This window comes from Amblyomma maculatum, chromosome 1 (assembly GCF_055883805.1).
Source record: "Amblyomma maculatum isolate TAMU_Amacu chromosome 1, ASM5588380v1, whole genome shotgun sequence".
NCBI classification, from domain to species: Eukaryota; Metazoa; Arthropoda; class Arachnida; order Ixodida; family Ixodidae; genus Amblyomma; species Amblyomma maculatum.
The window spans coordinates 395,364,103-395,385,839 of NC_139344.1; the positions used below are offsets into that span (position 1 = coordinate 395,364,103).

The 21,737-nt window shown below is 46.9% G+C and overlaps 2 protein-coding genes across 2 annotated transcripts in view; both read right to left on the bottom strand.

Moving 5' to 3' along the window:
• brp (ELKS/RAB6-interacting/CAST family member bruchpilot) overlaps nt 1–16,298 on the bottom strand; it is a 152,823-nt gene extending 136,525 nt beyond the window's left edge. The window contains exon 1 of the mRNA XM_084595477.1: nt 15,223–16,298. Within this exon, the coding sequence (XP_084451603.1) occupies nt 15,223–15,942 (720 nt within the window). The 5' untranslated portion in view covers nt 15,943–16,298. The remainder of the gene's footprint in view (nt 1–15,222) is intronic.
• A 1,456-nt stretch (nt 16,299–17,754) lies between these two features.
• LOC146208625 (uncharacterized) overlaps nt 17,755–21,737 on the bottom strand; it is a 26,564-nt gene continuing 22,581 nt past the window's right edge. The window contains exon 7 of the mRNA XM_084587305.1: nt 17,755–18,170. Within this exon, the coding sequence (XP_084443431.1) occupies nt 18,147–18,170 (24 nt within the window). The 3' untranslated portion in view covers nt 17,755–18,146. The remainder of the gene's footprint in view (nt 18,171–21,737) is intronic.

Sequence of the window (21,737 nt, forward strand, 5' to 3'; positions counted from 1 at the left end):
GTGCGGAAGTGCTCAAAAACGCCAAGAAAATCACCAGTGTTCTTCTGTCCTGCATTTTTGAGCAATTATTGTCATCCGGCATCTTTCCCTTATGATTTCAAAGTAGGTAAAATCGTTCCAGGTTCTAAACCATGTTCTACTAACTGCTGGCCCATATAATTAAACAGCACATGTCCCCCAATTATGGAGCACATTATTTATTCACAAATTTCTTCACATCTGTCAAATTCTTTCATTCTAATCAACATGGATTTTGAAAATGACTTTCATGCAATACACAACCTGCACTCTTCACGACATAAGTACTAATGTAGACCTTAGCATACCTGTCGAGGCGGCTTTACTCGACGCCCGCTCCATCGATTTCGAGAAGACATTTGACAGAGCCCATCACACACGCATCCTACTAAAACTTTCACAACTAAACCTTAACACCTTGTCGTCAACAGGATACAGGATGTTATCACTAACAGTAAGCAGCAGGTTTCTTCGCTCTCTAACGTACTATCTGGTGTGCCGCAATGGCGTCGTTTTGGACCCTCTCCTTATCTCATATTTACATCGACGACTTACCATGTAATATTTCATCAAACATCCGCGCTTATTCGCCGATGTTAGTATCATTTACCGTTCTATTAATATTCTTCAATTTTATGTATAAAAGTTCGACGAGTGGTGTCGTAGATAGCTAATGGTATTAAACACTAACAAAACTGAGTTTGTTTAGCTCCGGAGACGACAAAATTACCCTACCAAAAATTATCTTCTGAATGGTTCCAGAGTCTCATCCCTCAGTTGCATTAAGTATCTTAGTGCTGATATCCCAAGTACCCTTAACTGGTCCACCCTCAAAACACGGACAGTTAATTGCCTTAAAGGATTATTTTCAAAATTTCTAGAACTCTCATTTAATGATATCAAGATCAAAATCACTTATAGTTAGCACTGTTTGGAGTTTGCCAAGGGCGCAAATCTGGCCAGACGGATTTAACTGATCTCTTTCTTCTGAGACGTGCCTGGTGACTTTTTTTCACTTCCAGTTTTTTTATGGTAATACCTCCGGGTTGTAAAGGAAAAAAAAAAAAAAAAAGAACGCTATGTGCTCGCTGGTATTAACCCATTGGACTTATTCGTAAATCGTTGTGCACCGGCAAACGATCCGGACAAGTGGTTTCGGTTGTTGCTCGGCCACCAACTCATAAGTAGAAAAACACCAAGACAGGGAAAGAGTGTTGAGGTATTCGAGAAGAACGAAAGCGGAGTTCTGAAAAGGCTCAAAACGCCGCCCTTCATGCAGTTCATCAAAAAGAAAATGTTACTGATGCTGCACCACTTGGAAAGAGGAACACGCCAACAACAAGGCAGAAACATGCCGTGCCATGCTCTGGATTCAGCACTTTGTAACTTTTCACAAAGTAATCCATGCATTCAACGCACAAAAGCTCGAAGAATAGCCTTGCACATTATTTAAAAATATAGTTTTTTTTTAATCTCCCCTTAATGTCTCCTGGGTTCATTTTCAGGGTGACCATTATGCCCAGGGTACATGTTTCACCCAGTTTATTTAGTGGTGCTCATTTACGTTGGGAATTTCGCTCTCTTTAATTCATAAGACTACATATTTTACAAAGCCACTGTGCAAAACTTAAGCACCTCACAAAGGGCAAAAATTTGGAGAGTCTATGGATAGTCCCTAAGTTGTTGTCCACAAACTAATAAAGAATTTCGAACGAGTACCCTCTACATATAGCGTCCCTAGTCATTGAGCCTCAGTGGACCGTATATTTTGAAAATACGCGTATATAACATTACGCAGTCTGTCAGCAGTGCATGCTCTGAATGAAGAAAAAAAAAAAAAAGAATTGCAGAGGCCTAGTGTGGCTGCTCAGGTTGCCGGCCGCGAAGGCAACGAACAGCGAGCGGAACTGGCCGGCGATCGATGCACCGCTTGGGCCCCGCGAGGCAGCTGCGGCGGCGCCGCGGACGCAGCTCGCGATCCCCTCCTCTGCCGGTGCAGCGTGGCAGAACAATGAGGGGCGCGTGCGGAACGCGGTAATGTGATACCGCCGAAGCACTTGTACGGCGTTGTAGGTGACTGCGCTATTACAGCGTGCACAATAGAGATTGTACAAGCGGTTCAAGTGAGCTGCGGAGAAATTTGTACTAGTCACCCAGCCTGTCCTCCAAGAGATGAGGTGGAAGTGGTGCTCCCGGAGGCAAAACTATTATCAATTTTAGCGTTTAACTTCCCCTTTATTTACGTGTTATACTGATTACTAATGGGTGCCTTAAACATAAATGATTACCTCGGCGTGGCCGTAATGTGCCGTAAAATTTAAGAAAAAATCCCGTGTTTATGTGTTACCTAATGAAAACGACGAAGGAGCCTCACAGGGGGTTTCTGATGCAGCCCTGTGAGTCTATTTGGTTTTGCAGCGGGCGTTGTATGACACGTGAGAGGGAAGCTGTCAGGCTATCCTGGCACTAGGACTACCTCGAACACTCATGTGACTAACACGCGGAAGAAGTTCAAAAGACTTGGAACTCAAAGAAAATAAAGAAACCATTGAAGGAGACATCTAGCAGAGTTTCAAACGGCGAATTTGAAACTTTGCATGTGGTGAAAGTCCTTGAATTTAGATACACCCTTGAAAAATACCGAAGCGAGATGGGCAGTAAAGCCTGGTATTACCCCATTATCGTGGCAATGTACGACACTGTAACGTTGCTTGAAATTGGTCGACTCGAATCGAGAGCATGAGAGCTCGAAGACATAAATATTCGATTCACGAACGAGTAATGAGGAATAAGTAGACCCTTTACACTGCAGCAGTGACGCAATACGTAACAACGGGCAATAAAGGCACATCGCTCTTCGAAGCGCTTGGTTGCACCAATCAGTCAGGCAGAATCGTTTATTTTCGCACTTATTTTTAGAGTCGCTGTGCGCGGAAAAAAAATATAAATATTATTTATTTTGCGTTACTTCTCCACGCTAAGCACAGCCGCTGTTCTTAATGAACGAAGACTCTTCCATAATTAATTACCTTGCTGGAAGGAAGATTCGTAATTTCGCTCGACTGACTTTTTCATGAGTGCGTGCAGATGGTCCCAGCCTAGCCGCAATGCGCTATAGCCACATAAATACGGGACGGGATCAGTGCGCCTAGACAAGACGAGCAACCGACCCCGGATGGCAACATTACAGTTACTCTCAACTTATGCAGAGCTGAAGCCAACTAACATGCGTGCAGTAGTGAAAACGTTCTCCTTAGATGCGGTATGTAAAAATTCAGCGGTCTGTAACCGTGCACTCTTAATCTAGTTCCACTTAGTCGTTAAAAAAGTTCCACTTATAACTGAAACTTTTTTGACGCGTACGTGGAACTAGATAAGAGTGTACAGGGACTTCGAAAAAAGTAGTGACAATTAGGGTTCTAATATGTGAAGCAGGAAACTGCAAATGCTCAGTGCGCTGAAAAGATCGCCCAACGAGAACAGAGGCTAATTGTGAAAAGAATATAGAGAACCCAAAACACGTAAGTTGCATAAATTATTAAATTCTTAAAAATATGCAAATGTGCAAAGGGAAAAGGGAAAAGTGAGTCAGCGAGCGAGTGATTAAGTGAGAGAGTTTGGTTCGGTTTAGTGTAAGGGTTTAACGTGCGAAAGTGACTCAGGTTATTATAGACGCAGTAGTGGAAGCTCCGGAAATTTCGACCACCTGGGGTTCTTTGACATGCACTGGCTTTTCGCCTCCATCGAAAAGCTGCCGCCGCTGCCGGGATTCGATCCTGTATCTTTGGCAGAGTAGTTGGTCGCCGTAACTACTGCACCATCGCGGCGGGGCGGGTGGGAGGATGGGTGGGTGGGTGAGTGAATGAGTGAGTGAGTGAGTATGTGGGCTAGTGAGTGAATGGGAGATCATGAGTGAGTGCAGCGAGTGATTGAATGGATGTGAGAACCTACGTGGGTGGGTGGGTTAGTGTGTGCATGAATGAAGGAGTGCAACGAATGAGTGGGTCAGTGAGTGAGCATAGTAAGCAAATGGTCGAGTGTGTGAATGAGTGAGGACAGCGAGTAATTGAGTGGGTGTGAGATTATACTAGGGTGGGCGGCTGAGTGTGTGAATGAAGGAGTGCAACGAATGTGTGAGTGGGTGTGAGAATGAGTGGGCCAGTGAGTGAGCAAATGGTCAAGGGTGTGAATGAGTAAGGTAAGCGGGTGATTTATTGGTGTGAGAGTGCACATGAGTGGGTGGGTTTGAGATGAGTGGATCAGTGAGAGGATTTGTGTAAATGAGTGAGGACAGCGAGTAATTGAGGGGGTGTGAGAGTATACGATGGTGGGAGGGTGAGTGGGTGAGTTTGTGAATGATGGAGTGCAACGAATGAGTGAGCGGGTGTGAAAATGAGTGGGGGAGTGAATGAGTTGAGTGAGCAAATGGTCGATAGTGTGAATGAGTGAAGACAGCGAGTGAGTGAGTGTAGCGAGCGAATGAAAGAGAATGAGTGAGCGCAGCGGCGAACCGGTGAGCGAATGATTAGTTGACGGACCGGTGAAATCAACTATACTAGTCAATAAGGCAAACGTACTCACGTGTTCATTCGCTTTCTCCCTTCACCAGAGCGCATGGAGAAGTCAAAACACATTTTGTTCACGAGTATGAAGTCGGTCGTGAAATGACTTCCTTCGAAGGTCGCATATGGTAACAGATACGATCCAGATCTTTTGCAGCAAGTAAAGCCTCATTTGCAAAAGTTAGATTGTCAACTACAAGGTTAAAAGCCTAAATACAGATTATGACACGAATTTCATAATTCAAGCTATTTGCCACAGCGAGTGCGCTTTGAGAAAGGGCCTACTGTGTGCTACAGAAAGCGAAGCCACAAATTATCACGGGTAATCCTGGTAATGTTTTCTATTATAACAGCTTATTTCATCAGCAATTTAGCGAACTTGATCTTGGTCATTATAAACGGAGGCGAAGGGCACGCGTTTGCACTGATGCGTTTTAGCGAGACAGCATTAAAGACTCCCGTTCCACGAAAAATGCGACTCCAGCCTCGTAGGCAAAAGTCACGAGCCTGTCTCTGGCAGGTGATAGTCCACAAGTGGCAAGGCACTGATTGTCGGCAGTTTGTGTGACGTCACGAAGCCACGTGACACAGCTGAGTTGAAAGGAGCTGCCAACTAAGGAAGCTCCTGTGAGATGCGGGAGAGGGAGACGGGAAACAGACTCCGCTGGATCCCAAGCCAGACGTACGCTACTAGGCCAAAGCAGGCACGTCCGGTCCTCCTCGTTGAAACGGGATTTACATCTGTCTGGTGGTCATGCGCATAATGGGGTAGCTTACGACTGCTTAGTAATGAGATTTGATGAGATAACAGAGGCTCAAAGCAGGGGATTAGAAATTAGCGAGCGTCAAAAGTGCATGTACGCAAATAAAGATCCACAAGGAATCCCGCAAACGGGATTCATTAACGCTTTTACGTCATAGTCTTATAGGCGGAGCTTAAGGGTCCCGCAAACATTTGCGCGCACTTTGATCCCCATACATTGCGAAATCCTGGCTGGAGCGCTCACCTCCACGGAGACCACAATATAAGTTTGGCATGAAATGATCGATCGATCGATCAATCATAAAAAGAGAATGGATTGCAGAACTAGAGCTTCCAATGCAGAATGCAATAGCAATTCACTTCGTCTAAATGAGGTCACGACAAAGGATAAAACGAAACAAAAATGCAAAATACCATGACGATCGTTAATCAACGCTGTGAGAAGCGGCTGCACGATTGACGCGCGTTTTCAGACGGAAGCTGGCGACGGTCCATTTAGGCGGACCGCTGAAGCCCGGGCGGGCGCTGCTGAGAGCGGCGCCTCCGATCTGGTGCAGGAGCCGAGGTCTTCTACTGCCTCTCCCCCCTTCTCCCGCGAAGCCTGCTCGTTCGCGGCAAGCGCGGCCGAGGCCATGGTGTGGTATGGTGTATGCAGGCGTCGCATTCGGAGCTGCGCCGCGCTCGCGTCCTCCTCCGCCGCGTTTCCTCCTCCTCCCCCGCTGGGCGATAAGTGGGCCACGGAAGATGCTCCGCGCAAGGCGGGAAGGAAAAGGGCCGACGCCCTGCCGCGCGGGTCGCTGTCATATGCGCGTCGTTTGTCAACGAAGGTCAAGAACACACCCTGCCAGTTTATCGCCTTTCTTCACCCTTCTGCCACCGCCTCCTCACTCTCGACGCCGAGTGTGTGTGAGCGTATCTCCGAGTTCCGTTGAGAGATGAGATCGTCCAGCTTCCCTTCCAAAAACTCGGGAGCTCCGCGAAATTGTATAGCTGCGAGCGTACGTTTTTTTCTTTTTCTTTTTTTTTATTTTTTATTTTACGATATTGCAAAGAAAACAAGCACAGATAGAGGCAGAGGAAATTCGGGGTAGCCTTATATCGAGCTCTTCACTGTGCCTTCTCCTGCCTCTATTAAGGTTCAGCGAGTCCAAAAAGCTTACTCGAAATTGCCAGATTCGGGAAATGGGTCTGGATGTGTTTGCTTCCTTTATATATGCATGTCTGAACGAGCTCTTAATTTCTTTACACTTGCTTGCTCAGGGCATTTACAGAAATACCCTGTCGCGGTGGTGTAATGTTTAGGGCACTCGACAGCTCTGCCTGAGGATGCGGGATGGAATCCCTGACTCGGCGGCCTGTTTTTCGATGCAGGCGAAAAGCAAGGCGCCCGTGTGCTGTGCGATGTCAGTGCACGTTAAAGAACCCCAGATGGTCGAAATTTCCGGAGTCCTCCACTACGGCGTCTCTCATAGCCTGAGTCACTTTGGGACCTTAAACACCGTAAACCAAATCAAACCATGGGCCTCAAAGTGCTGCTTAAAGCAGAAATATTTTAACTGATAGAAAGGAGCTTCTGAAAGACTTTTACCGCTCTTAACTGTTATCTGCAGCTAATTACGAGCGTTCATGCTCATAAATGTACTGTCATATAATAAAAATATTTTGAAACTTTTCTTTACAATTGTTTCCATGGCCCGCGCCCCTCTTCAGTATCACCACTGCGGGGTAACTTTGTCAAGAACATATATTTTGTTGTACTTGTTTGAACTGCGGTTGGAATCTCGGTTTCACCAGGATTCTCGACCCGTTAAAGAGCAAAATTATGATATCAGATTACCCAGACCTTATTCTACCTCGAGAGGATATATCCTTACAGTGTTTTCTGTAGAACTAGCGGATATGAAATAGGTCATCATAAAACATAGGGCTGTTCGAGGGACTGATGAAGCGTAGGTAGCACGTGCTATTAGCTGAAATACGAGAATTGACAAATAAAGATATAGCTGGCAGCAAAGCAATTCTGTAGCATTAGTGTAGGGTAGCAGTTATTGTAATTAAGTGTAATGAGTAATGGAAATTGGAGATGGCTGCGATCTATGCGCCTGTATATCAAGCTTCAATGAAGACGTCGAATCGGCAATGAGGAAAGTAGAAACATGGAAGGACTTTCCTGGTGGACGAGTTCATTGCCACAGTGTATACAGTCAAGATGCAGGTTAGAGATTAGGCAGTAGATGACCATAACATTGCTGCTAGGAATCGCAGACGTTAGTTGTTAGTATAGCTCGCAGAAAGAAAAACAAATTACAGATCTTCAGACTTAAATACCTTCTTCCACAAACGGGATACCAGGAGTGGAGAAGAGCTCGAATGGCGAGGTTAAATATTAAATACAATTCACCTTCCGCGCTTACCCTGGCATCGTGCAAGTAGAGATGCTCGGTAATGAGAGGGCTAACAAAGGAAGCCGGGGTGATAGTGAGCGCCGTAGGCCGGCTGTTAATCCTTACGCGCATAAGCTTTCCCATGGCTTGAAGATCCTCGAAAAGCGGTACGACATTATGACCGTCTTTTTGGCGCCTAGGAAGATGGCCACAATTTACCCACAAGTGGACCGCAAGCTGGCAGGCGGACGCCAAAAATTCAGCGCTTGTGGGGATTCCTTCTCGTCGCTGTCTTGTGTTTAAGTTTTCACTGTTTTTTTTTTTTTCATTATGAGTCGAATTAGCCCAAAAAAGTAACGGAGGATGCCAGTAATTGAGAAGCCCATCAGCGACATAGTGGCAATAGGAAAGGTAGAGGAAATCAGGATCTCGCCACACAACAGATATAAGGCTTTAGCGGAGGAAGGTGACAGTATAGTGTAGAAGCAACGAAGTAATTTTACAGATATCATTCTAGAGTGCATAGCAGAAGTAAGCGGTAGGATAGTTAGGATAGGTAGGACAGATAGGACAGATAGAGGATGCGGTAGGATACAGGAGGTGGTAGGATAGATACAGAATTTTGGTAAGTAAAGAGACGGTGATTAAGAAATGCCGAAGCATTGCAACCTATAGCTCCGTAGATAGAACACAACTGACACAGCTCTCAGAGTTGATCAATAAGAGCAAGGTAGACGACATAAGTAATTAAAATATGCAGAGAAACGAGCATGTTTTAATGAACAGATGTAGTTTAAAATTCCATGAGGAAAATCACGCAAGGAAAATCAGATGTTCGCAATGAATAACAGGGAGGGCAGTGTTATTACTAGCATATATAGGATAGTTAAGGTAACCATGGTCTCACAGATGAATGCACTGACGGAAGTATGGTAATCAGGATGATAATAACAGATGCAGCAGTTCAGAGGATGATGGCGATGAAATACTACAGATGATACCATAGCTTCTTGGCGCATTGCTGATCGTTACCTCCTGTCCAGCGCACCATTGGCTTCTCCAGAAATCGCCGAGATCAATTGGACGTCCCGCAGGTAAAGGAAGAGGAAGTAAACAAAGCCTTGAAAAAAATGCGATGGGGAATACTACTGATGACGATCAGGTAACGCAGATCTGTTGAAGGACGATGGGGAGAGGGTGCAAGAAAAACTGCCATTCTGTGGGCTCAATGTCTCACGGGTTCGAGCATACTGAAACTTAGTGCAATGATGTTAAAGGTACCTTAGTCCACCAGAAAGGGAAGGTCAAGGACTTGAAAAAGTACGGGCCGATCAGCTTACTGCCGATTGGCTATAAGGTATTTACTGAGCCAACTGCCAATACAAACAGGGTAACCTGAATTTTTTTTTTTTTAAGGTTCCTCATAATAGACCATACACACACCATCAGTCAGGGTATAGAGAAAGGCATAGAATATAAGCAACTTCTGCATATGGCCTCGATAGATTACGAGAAAGCATTCGACGCAATAGAATTAAACCGCAACAGCCATACTGCAACTGTGGAACCAGGAGATATGATTAATGGTATCAGAAAATGTGTTCGAGCTTGTACGGCTAGCGTAATATTGTTTAGGGAAAATGATAAAACCTTAATCAAGGAAGGTGTCAGGCAGGGTTGACACGATCCCTCCAGAGCTACTCACCGCGTGCTTGCAGGATGTTTTCAAAATACTGGATTACGAAGTATTTGGAATAACACTTAAGGCGAAATACATTGTAATATCCGGTTCGCTGTGGACATTGCCTAAGTAACTCTGGCGTCGAATCGCACGCCACGATAAAGGACCTACACATTAAAAGAAGAAAGGCGGGCCTAAAAATGACCACACATAAAGCCTAAGTAATGTTCTACAGTGTCGGAAGGGAACTACAGTTTGGTCAAAATCAAGAAAAATAATGAGCATGGGAAAGGCAGAGAATGAGAACGCAGTATATCGCTCATCTTCGGTAAGCTACTTTTTAGAATTCAACGTGGCAATGCTGCTCTAATGTAGTGGTTCTGATAAGGCCATCCGCTCGTCCCGACGGCACAGCTGTCCTCCATGTGTGTGGGCTGAATTTTCTCACTCATTCACATGCACTTTTCATTTAAAACTTGCATGAATTCCGAGCATGAGTTGAAATGGTGTAACCTGGCAAGGGGCAATTTTAAGCGCTAATAAGTAGCATAGTAACGCTCTGATATTCTCTTAAAGGTAAAATTGCTTGGACCTACTTTCTTAGTTTTTTTTTTTTTTTTTTTTTTTTTTTTTTTTTTTTTTTTTTTTTTTTTTTTCAGAAAAGCAGCAGTCTTTCAGAAATAGCCCCGCAACAGGCTCTTTGGCAGTGGCCAGTTGCATTCGGTGCTTTTGTCTACCTTCTGCGAAACGCACGCACACACAAAATTCCGTGCCAGCCTCATGCGTGTATGCATGAGACGTGCGTTATATCCATTTGCGAGCCCAATCTCCCTGCCTGTCCCCGGTGAACGGGTCAGTTTCCTTTTTTTTTTTTTTTTTATTCTGGTGAACCTTTTTATTCTCAACTTCCTTTCTCTACGTTTTCACTACCTTCATCGCCCTCCCCCACGGGAAGGGCAGCCAAACGGAAGAGATCGACCTATTTGCATTTCGTTTCCGCAAGCATATGTTTTTCTTGCAATGAATATCAAATAAGAGTTTACTGACAGCCTCTACACCCGGTTCAAATTCCTTCAAAACTGATAATGGTCAATTTTCGCCCACTCTATTGCAGCATTTTTTTTTTTTTTGCTTCAATAAAACGATTAACTCGCGTTTGAATTGAAAAGCAGAAGTACCTAACCACTGCACTTGAACTGGAAACATGGTGATGTTGCAGGTTCGCAGCTGGGCACATAGACAGCGACCGCAGCTGTAATATTAAATTTAACCCTTCTCAAAGCATGCGCACAAGGCATCGTGGGAATATCGCCCCGCCCGAAGCGCGTGCAGCCTTCAAAAGGCGCCAATAATCAGCCTGCTTCTTGTACTCGTGTTTGCGCATTAAGCTCCCACGTCCCGCGCACACCTGGCCAAAGCGCGCGTCACTCGGCGCCTTTGTGCCTGGTACACACGTGCCGCTGCGTCGTCTCTCCGACTGTCAGCGGCGGTCGTTGGCAGAGTTGCAAGACTCGCTTGCGCCGCGTCCCGTATCGTTGGCGAGCGGCAACCCGACCCCCCTGAAGAGGACCGACTGCGTGGTTTTCTCGCTTGAGGCATCGTGAAGGCGCGAATGCTGCTTGCAAGACGTGCTGCGTGGTTAACCAAGACTGCGCGCTAGCGTTGTCACCCGCTATGGCCTAAGTTTTCCACAATAAATGTTTTGGACCACTGTCTTGGACCACCACTACTACTATACTTCTGAACCTGTCTGAAACTACAGTGAATGCTACGTCGCACATCATGCAGCTACACCACATTGCGAAATCAACGCTACTAAAATAAACAAAATCTCGAGACGTCTGGTTTCATTCGTCAGTTCCAGTGTTTGCGTATGGACCTCTTTACTTATAGTGTGAATATAATAGTTACCTCTTTTGCTGTTACTTTTCACCTTTTTTCCTTACTTTCCGTCTCTCTTCGGGGGTAAAGCTAAATAAACTAAAATAATTTGCGTTCATTTGCTGCTGTTTTGCCGAACTATCTTGGACGATGAGAGCGTTACAGCTGTTAATATCGTCCCCCCCCCCCCCCCCCCTTTTTTTTTTTTCTTTAAGCTACTCTGACACAACATTCCCTCGGCAATTCGTCTTTGCGCGTTGCGTCGAAGGTGAAACGTCGATGTTCGCTGCGATAATAGTACCGAAAAGCGAGAACGGTGTACAGATACATTTTGTCTCTGTCAATCGCCTTCGTTTCAATGAATCGAATATGCAGTCCTGCTCGTTCTTTTGGGCGAATTGAATCTGTTCTTCATATGCATTCATAAGACTAGGTCGTAAGAAAAAACGCAGCATGTGGAATAAATTAGCCCTGAAATTCGCCCTAAAGCAATTTCATAAACAATTCGCTCAATATCAAGGAATGCTGATGAAAATATATGTTATTGCCGGCGCAACTTATAAGCACGCCTATCCGTTCCCAGCCGTAAAATCTAAATTGCGCGTCACATGTATTCGGTATAGGCGACAATTATAACGAAGCCCTCTTGAATGGCTAGTGTGCCGATGTAAATCGCTTAGTACTTGCCTTCTCCAAGCTCTGTGAAGTAAAGGCAGCCCTCTCGTCGGAAGATTCACTATAAACAGTTCTTTACAGCATTCAAAGTCACTGCGTGCGGGTAGTTCTGCGTTATGACGTTTCACTTTCCTGTCGTTTTCAAGAAAAATAAATATATAAGAACAAAAATCAGTGCAATCTGCAGCAAAACTGCAATGACATGCTTTTTAGTTCACGATCGAATATAAACACCAATTGACGACACCAGCGTGGTCAGCACAGTTTCAACTTATACAGCGCGCAGTACGTTGGCGTTAACTGTTGTTTACGTATTCTTCTTAGGTGCAACTATTTCACTTTTGGTGTTTTGGTAGTATCAGTCCGCAGTAAAATAAGGCTGAAGCATTGGCGGGGTGTCTCGTCAGGAAAGTTTCAACACATCGATGAGGCGGGCTCCTAGGGGATCGACCTTCGATATTTACGTATCCTGCAAGTGATCCCGTGGCGCACTGGGGTTGGGCATTTGTTTTACTCAGTGAAAACAGCGAAGCGATAACAGTTGTCTGGCTCGGCGCCATTAATGGCCTGTTTAACACAGAAACTCAGCTTCGCTCTACAAGTAGCGGGAAGGCGTTGCATGACATCACTGTTTGCAGCTTCACGAACTGAAACCGTTGGGTGGCACATTGGATTTCGAGAAAGGAGTTCGCTCATAACGAGAGGTGAGTCTAACAATCTCAACTAAAGCGAAAAAAACAAAAAAACAGAACAAGGTGTGCCATATAATCAACACTGAGAGAATTCAAGTGAAATGGAGAGGAAAGAGCGGCACAATGGCCAAGAGCCCAAGCCGAACAAAGAAAAGTGCCTCAAATGCAAATTGTTTGCACTTGAGCTGATGAGAAAAGCCCTTTCTGTGCAGCAGACATTTCGCCAGCTCCACGGAGAGGGGAATCTATTTCCATTTCTGGTGTGATTGCTTCAAAGGTAGAGAGAAGGGTGGAGAAGTTATTGGGGAACAAAATTTATTTTAAAAATGACCCCCCCCCCCCCCCCCCGCCCCCCATACACACACTCCCCTTTCTCCAAATTAGCAATGTCTGAGGGAGAAACATATACACCGTAAACAAGTCATTTCCACCTCGCCCACAGCTAAAGAAACGAAAATGCAAAGGCGCTCACCAACAACACCAATATAATGAATGCGCACGCCTTCATGTCGAGGTCTTATTCACGGGATTTCCCACAGAACCCCAAAGGTCGCGGGTCCTACACGTTTTTCTAGGCCCTATTCCTCACCTTCTGTATTGATCACAAAGCGACTGTATGACGTGTTCTGGAGCCGTCTTCAGGTGACAATTTAAATTATAGGAACATTTGAGAGTTACGAGTGAAATCCTTGCTTTTACAACAAGAAGCACGTTCTAGTCTGACACGACTACATCCACGTTCAGAACCAATTTCCCGATGCTCCTGAGAGGAACAGAGATAAAGTGTGTTGTTTAGTGAAAGCAACACAAAGCTGTGCGACGAAATGATTTTCGGGAAAATTGGAAGCGACAACCGCGATCCGCTGACAGCAGTGCTGCGTCTTCGAGGCTGGCGCATCACCGACTCCGCAGACGCTGTCTTCTTGACTGTAACATTCTACAGTGATGCGACGGCATAGAAAGCATTGGCTCACTCTTTTCGATTGTCTCGCCGTTTTACGGGGAGCAAGCTTCGTCTAGCAAAACAGGCATGCCCAATTCTACGGTCCGGAAACCTCTGGGCGAAGTAGTTTTAAATGTCAGCCTTCAGGATCGACGTTGGGTTTAAAGCATGGTTCGTTATTTTAGCTAGTTTGTTGTTGCCCGCACTTTTAACTTCGCAAAGCTTCTCCTTACATCAGCGCCGCGTCATTTGACAGGATGTTCAACGAAGGCTGTATATGCTCGTTTGCAAAGCGGTGAATAAGAAAATTAGGCATGCCTTCAAAGGCACCGAAAGACTAGCAGGAAATGGCTCGCCATTTTCCTTGTTTGTACTTTATTTTACACTGCTAAACAAAACTACTACTTTTTGCGGAAGCCTATCAATGGCGGTGAAGCAGGCTGAATTGACAGAGCCCTTTTGTTACGCAAATCCGTTGTGCATACGGTTATGTCTGCAGGACGAATAGAGAAAGGGTAACAGTGGCGTAAGTGAAATGGAGGCACACTTTTTCTGCAAGCGACGCAATAATGGGTACTCTCAACGTTGGTATGCACCACATGAGAAAGCTCACCCCTGCTCCACACTGTTGCAATAAAAACAAAACGTATTCATGAATTCAACACAAATCATTGCCAATTCGGTGAGTTATACAGTTAATATCATAAGTGCACAGCATGACACAGAAAGAATATAGAGATGTTAGAGGAAAGCGCTCGTCATAAGCGGTCCTAATCACTGTACGTGTTGTACAATTAATTTACATGATATCGATAAATTTCGTTCTGACAAGTCATGTGGCCATAGAACATGTAGGCAAACGACGGAGCGGTACGGACACGTCTTCCGAGTAGGCACAGAAAATCTTCTGAAACACAGTTCCATCGATCAGGCAGGACAAGCAACCATTCAATGAGAGCACGGGGCGCTGAGTACCTAAGTTATTCGAGTTGTGATCGAATGCGAGTGGGCACTTTCATTACCGGTCGAGCTTATTGATTTCAGCGAGCTTCGTTGATTTGATTGGCTCTCGCAAAGCAGCTGTTGCGGAAGCATCAACGTGCCATGCGCGCCATGACAGTTTCGCAATCACAGAGGGCACAGCAACGCCCTCTTCAGATGATCCGTGGTACTGTGGATAGACTTTTGCAATATTAAACAACACGTAGTACGCTGGCGACACTTATAAGGTAACGCATAGCTACTTTTATTGGTTGGGTAGGAAATGTTTTCTGTTGGTGGTATGCAGCATCCCCGCCATACGTTTGGTATCTTTGCTGAACAAGAAAGCAAAACTCGTTCCTTTCAGCCTTCAGGGTCTGCTTATTTTTTCAGCGCAGGTAGTTCTCCGTAATGAGGGGACAATAACGACGACAGATCTGAACATCCAGCAACAGAGTTGAGAGTAGCCACTCAGTATGCATCAACAATACGCAGGAGAGCGAGGAATTGTTACGACCAGTTCTGCCATGACCTCCGTATTCCCCTAGCTATACACGTTCACCACTTAACTGCATTTTATAGCGCTCAGAGGCCAGCGGAAATGGCTTCCACGCGCCTTCGGGCACACCGGTGGCGTCTTACCTGGTTCTCGGAGCGCAGTATCTTGAGCTGGTCGTTGATGAGGGCGTACTTGGCGGCCTCTTCCTTGCGCAGGGCGCGCTCCTTCTTCAGCTCGGGGCTCCAGAAGGTCTTGATGCTGTGCATGCTGGAGCCGAGTTTCTGGGTGGTCGCGTCCAGCTCCCGCTTGACGTTGCCGTACTGGCTCTGGAGCTCGTTGAGCCGGCTCTGCAGCTCGGCCACGAAGCTCCCTCCACCGCCTCTTTCACGGCCGTAGTCCCGGTACGGATCGCCGTCGATGGTGGTCTCGCGGTACATGTCCTCGCGGTATCCGCCGCCACGGCGCCCGAGGTCGGCAGCCCCCCGCTCCAGGGAACGGTCCCTGATGGGCATGAAGTCCTGGTCGACGCCCGGGTATGAAGAGCGCATAGGCGGCGGCGCGGCCCGCGTGGCCGACCGGCTGCGGTGCGACACGCGTAGGTCCGGCTCTTCGCCGTAGTAGTCGTGCGCCATGGTCAGCGGGCTGCTGTTGCTGGAACGGCTCACTCCGTAGGGCCCCGTGGGCCGCATGCGGCGGCCCTGAGACGGTGACGACAGGTTTCGCGCTATGGGACTTCCCCTGGCAGACGGCGGCTGCGAGATGGACGCGTAGGACGTCTTAGGCGGCCCCAGCATCACGTCTCGCGAGCTCTGGGCCGCCCGGGGCGACCTCTGCGAGCCGCCGTACATGTCGCGGGAGGACATGCTGAGCACTGCGCGCCGCCCCCCTTCTCAGCTGCCCGGAAGGCCGCGAACCGTCCGCATCCGCCTCAGCTCGTCGCGGCTTGAGCTGCGGGCCCCGACGAGGCCGCCGCCACCGGCATCGCGCCACTCACGCACGCGGAGCTTCGATCCGGCCGATGGCCGCGCGGCTCCTCCGGGCTGGCACTCCCGTGCACTCCACTGCGGTCGGGCTCCTCGGCGCGAGAGACGAACGCTGCTCGCGCACACCACCCACTGTGAACCGCCTCGCCGCTGGTGATGGCCGCCCGCAGATGGGATGAGCGCCGGGACGAGAAAATGCGGCGTCTGCCAGCGAGACTTCGGCGCCGTAGCAAACGGCCGCCCCCAAGGCTTCACAGAGCAGAGCCCGACCGAGCGACTCCTCTCGCCGGCGTGTTTCCCGCGGCCGCCCCACGATGGAGCCACTCGCGCCGACCGGAGGAGGGGCGCGCGGCCGCGACAGTCACGTGATCTGGCTGCTAAACACACTAGATGGCTCTCTCCCTCTCTGCTGTTCCACGCTAGGCATCCTATTCCGCGCTTCCCCGATTGCTCGCCGCTCGTTCGGCTAAAGGGTGCCGCGCACCGATATATCCGTGCGAACTTGCGTAATCCAAGGGACGAAAATGGATGCAGCATGCTAGGAACAGCGACGAGGCGAAGTTCATTATTTTTCTTGAAATTTTCCGGCAGTTATGAAGGCCTTCGATAACACACTTCGACCACTTAAGCTGAGGCGCCGCGCGGAAGTAGGCACTTCGCAGCGTAGACTAAAACGCGGGTAATCAACGAGACGCGCGTAGAAAAGTGACAGACCCCATCCGGAACGATTGAGGTGGTTAATATTCTCTGGCAGCCTCTCATAGAAATTAGATATGAATGAACAAAACACAAAAAGCGTCGCGGGTGTGAAGTTTCTTACCCAACGGAGGGCGGTCATGACGTGATAGCTTTTTTCAGGGGAATAAAACTGTACCGCACAGTTGCTTTGTTTCTAGATTTGAAACTGTTTCAATAATGGAACAAATGTAATTGCCGCTGTAGTTGGCAATCGTTCCGCATCTATCGAATTGTCTCAATCAGGTAAATACGACACTTTTCGGCACCCTTGCCAAAGACCGCCAAAATTTTGTCACTTTTGTGTGCGTCCGGCCGCTAATCGTCACCATTGTTCCTTATTCATGGCTGCCTTGCTTTGCTTCTTTAGTTTTTCAGAATGGATGTAACCACGGCTTCACCCAGAGCTCCACGGGAAATTGAAGTAACTTCAGATTCACAACGCGTCAGTACAACTGCCTTTTATCAAAGCAGTGATGGTATAGTCTGCTTATTTTGATTGCTTTTCCATGAAAAGAGCAATAAAACTACGTTAAAAGTGAATAAAGATTAGCAGATCGTGCGCCTCCTTTAGGCTGAATTTTTAATTAAACGTGCTATTTTGGAGCTTGTCCAAAACGTTTAGAAAGTACTCTGCATCCCTTTTGATTTCTTTGACAGGTAACCTGGCATCACTAGTTCGTCACGTTACGACTGATTATTCTGGACGGACGCACGTATGTGCTGAGCAGCGCACGTCAAAAAAAAAGTGTAAACTACGGCAAGTACCTGGCACGACGCTACAGGTTTCCCTTCAGTAAAACCTGAGATCCCAGAACAGTGCAGGGTGTGCGTCTTGAAAATATAAACGCGAACATGCACGCCTTATTGGGGACGAAATCAACTTTGACGGATTCCATCCCCTTCAATATCAATTACGCTTGATCAAAGAGACAAATATTTGAAGAAAATGTCGTTTATTAAATTCATAAAACGTGATTTAGTCACAATGAAGATGTTAAAAGGAGTCCTTTTAATGCTTGCTGACAGCCTTAATCATGACAGATCCCGCAGCTGTCTCGTGCAGTCGCGGCCCGGTGGATTTTTTCTTTATTACAACTGCAAGGCTGGCATCGTCTCGCGCAAAGAACCACTAAACAAAAAAGAAAACCGAAACTACTTTACACTGTTAGTAGCATCGCGTCAGTAACACCGTTAAAGATGGTTAGCCATTGTGTCGTGTCCCACATGCGAAAGCAGATGCCTTGGATGGCAGCTTAGACGTATAGCCGTTATTTCGCGAACTTCTTTCTCCGATGTCGCTCAAGCTGTCAGAACTGCAGGTGCGTGTTCGGCAGCGCCGAATTTCTTCAGTAGTTTGCAACGAGACATTCCTGTAAAAGACAGAATACAAAGAACGTCAAACGCGGTGCACAAAATATGCACCATTTGTCTCATAACAACCTGCCTATGTATGTGCAGCATCTTAAGCATGTAAGTGCACAGTACAATACAGCTGACTCTATCTTAGGATCTAAAAGAGCTTCTCTTGTCGTTCCCTTGAGGAAAAAACAAACAAACATTTTTGTGTATGTGTGCTAACCGTATGATTTACACCGAGAGAAATGACTTATTGTCATTGTACGAGGGCACACCAAAAACACTTCTCGAAACAAAGCAAAGATTCCTTTGTTTACTATAAGGGTTCAAAGATAAAATTTATAGTCCAGAATCTCAGTTTGAAAGAATGTACGAAAAATATCCAGTATGCTCCAGCAAATGCTGCATCTGCAAATCGACGGTAAGTGCGCTGCACCTCATCAAACATAGTTGTGCAGAGAAGCCACCTTTGGCGACCGCGAATGAAAGATTGATTGATTGATTGATTGATTGATTGATTGATTGATTGATTGATTGATTGATTGATTGATTGATTGATTGATTGATTGATTGATTGATTGATTGTTGGTCAAGCAGCTTCCCATGCAAAAAGCGACGTTTACACTCGCTTCGGCGGTAGCGTTCCACAGCAAAAGCAAAACCTTTAAGTATGGATTTATAATTAATGGAGTTAGTTTTTGTTGCGTCGTCTTTGTTGCCACCGGCTGCCGCAGGCATGTAAGCAATTACTATAAATTACTCTCTGCGTTGGCGTCGACGTCGTTAGCGAATCGGTTGCAAGCTTAGCGCGTACCTTGGCGTCGACGATTTTACTAAGCTTTTGTAGCGTACCCTCGCTCCATCATCGCCTCGGCAACACGAAACTCTGGATTCTCGCAGTCTGTTCTTAATCGAAGAACCGGCACTAAGCAGCACCGCTTGTGTTTCGGCTACTTTCATGTCGACCGACTACGATCGCTATGGGCACCATCTGCGTACACTGGCGTTTCAGGTAACTTCATGTAACGCGCAAAAAAGGCGCATAGCATGACACAACGGGACCAACGAGTTATTGCTTGCCGTCACGTGGCGCCCCTCAGAGTATTTTATATTCGTTTTGATTAAATGATTTTTTATATACAATTATCAAAGTGTTTAACATTCACTTTGAAGACAATGGCGTTTGTTTAACTTCCAGATGAGGTTCAGGAACAGCTGATGCAATTTTTTGCTGCTGCATAGCTCGCAAGTTGTCCTTTTTTTTCCCCCATGTTAATGATAACCACGAAATACTATAAAACACGTCACTGTGTTCATGCTATAGTGCGGTACTCACAACCGTGTTTTGAGCGAAGATAACGTTAGCGCTGACCTTGCCATGTGTGCGGCTGCCCCCTACTTCAACGCGCTCTATGGCGACAAAAATACAGAAAACTCAGCGAACACGCCGCCTGGGTCCAAGGACTCCAGGCCGCCATCTAGGCGAATAGGCTGACGCCTATCCTGAATTTATTGGGTATTAAAGTTTTACCCCCGCCTACCTTGGTCTACTCGACTTTACTTTTTCTGTGTGATGTCTCAATAGAAGCTCCATCTGAGTTGTATCTCCCTAGCCTATCATTTATCATAAATCGCAGCGCCTGCTTTTCATGTTCCGAACTGATGTGCTGACGCATTTTAACTCTGAGACATTGGAGAGATGTAGTTTACCGTGACCCTTTACCATGCGTGGGCGGGGCGCACAAGATGATTGGTCTCGATGCGGCAGGTCCATGTGCAAATATCCAGTATGTGACGCCATCTATCGGCGTCAAGGGGATCTGGGCATGCGCAGTGGAACGCGCGATGGCGAATCGCGGATGACGGTAAGCTAAAAATCTCTGTTGAGTGCGCGCGCTTCTTTTGTTCAAAGCACGTTTGGCAGCGGTGCAATGTAGAAGCGCTAAAACGCAATCACGTGATGCTTTTCTTTTTTGATTTTTCTGACGGTGTTTAAATGCCGGAAAAAAGGACCGGTAAGAGGTACATTACAAAAAAAGAACTGAATGGGATGTTTCTGAACGCCCTCTACAGCTTAACGAGACGCTCTTAAGCATGAAATAGTTGATACAATATTATCGTATTTAATTTCAAGTTATTGCATAATTAAGCGGAAATTCACCCTTCGACACTCTTGACGCTGGCCTTTCAACTGCTCTTAATGCTTGCTGGCTGTGCAGTTGGACTCCATCGTTATCGTTATCTTGAGGTCCCTATCGAGGTCGTTATCGTTATCTATAGGTCCCTAGTCCAAGGCAAACGATATTTTTTTATGCCGGACCTGCAAAGGCGGATGACTGTTCGAGTTAGTACACTCGTCGATTACACAACAAAGCACTATGATCTTTTACGCAGTCCTTGTCTCTTTAGGCGCTTTATTCTTAGAACTAGGCCATCCTTCAGTACGTGCTTTAGTGACTACATAACCGTACATAACCATAGTGACTGCATTTGCGACCACATAACCGGCATAACAGTGTGATACAACTTCATCCTTCCCTTACAAACTCATGCCACCTTTTGCAGATATCTTTTTTTCTTCCTTTTAACGTGGAAATTCTACGCGAGTAACGATAACTCCGTTCTCGAAACCTCCACTCTACAGAACGCGAACAGTTTGCACGCGGCATCTCGGCGGCGACAGAAACGAAACGGCAGCCGAGCGAAACTACAAAACGGTTTTCCAATCGCTTCACTTGTGCAAGATAGAAGGGGAAAGCATATAGAAGAAAGGGAGCGGGTGACAAAAGGAGAGAGCGGTCGAAGAACGTCAAAGGGGCGGAAAAAGTCACCCCGGAGGCTGGCGCGCGCTCTCCGAAGCATTGCGTCGAGCAGCAGCGCTCCCGATCTGCGGCTGTTTCATAAATTCAACTGGAGGCGAAAGTGTGTTGCGGTGTCTAGAAAATCGATCGCCGCGCGCTGCTGCCGCCGCGTGCTTGGGCAGGCTCACCACGGACGGCCAACGTGACCGGCGAGCGCAGCAGCGTCTCTGAGCGCGCGGCCTTGCCGCCGGCGCCGGTGGACGCTGGCGCGCGCTCGCGGGTGTCGATGACCTGCGACCGGGTCGCCTGGCTCAGAGTTTCCGCTCGCCCCTATTTCCCCTCCCCCTTTATGACGTCACCAACCACTCCATACTACCCACAGTAGTATCTGCGAGAGGACGGATTCTGAACAGCAAAATACTATTTATTACCGCGAGAGGTGCGTAGCGAGGTGAAATGTGCCGCTCACGTGAGCTTGGACACATCCTCCGGTATGACGTCACCTACGACTCAGTTCTGAAACTTTCCAACTATAGATGCAGTAATATCCACAAGAAGATAGATTTAATACTGCGAGAGGTGCGCGGCAAAGCAAATGTCGCTAATGTTTGGACAAGCAACCTGGAATCAGAGTGTGCAGCTCGCATGCACTTGGACATATTCGAAGCACGAATTCAGGCTACTAATGAGAGATGGCGAAGCATTTGAAATTTTCCACTCGAATTGGTATTCAAACTTTAGCTTTCTGAAGTTGGCGTTTTCTCTGAAACAAACAGGCAC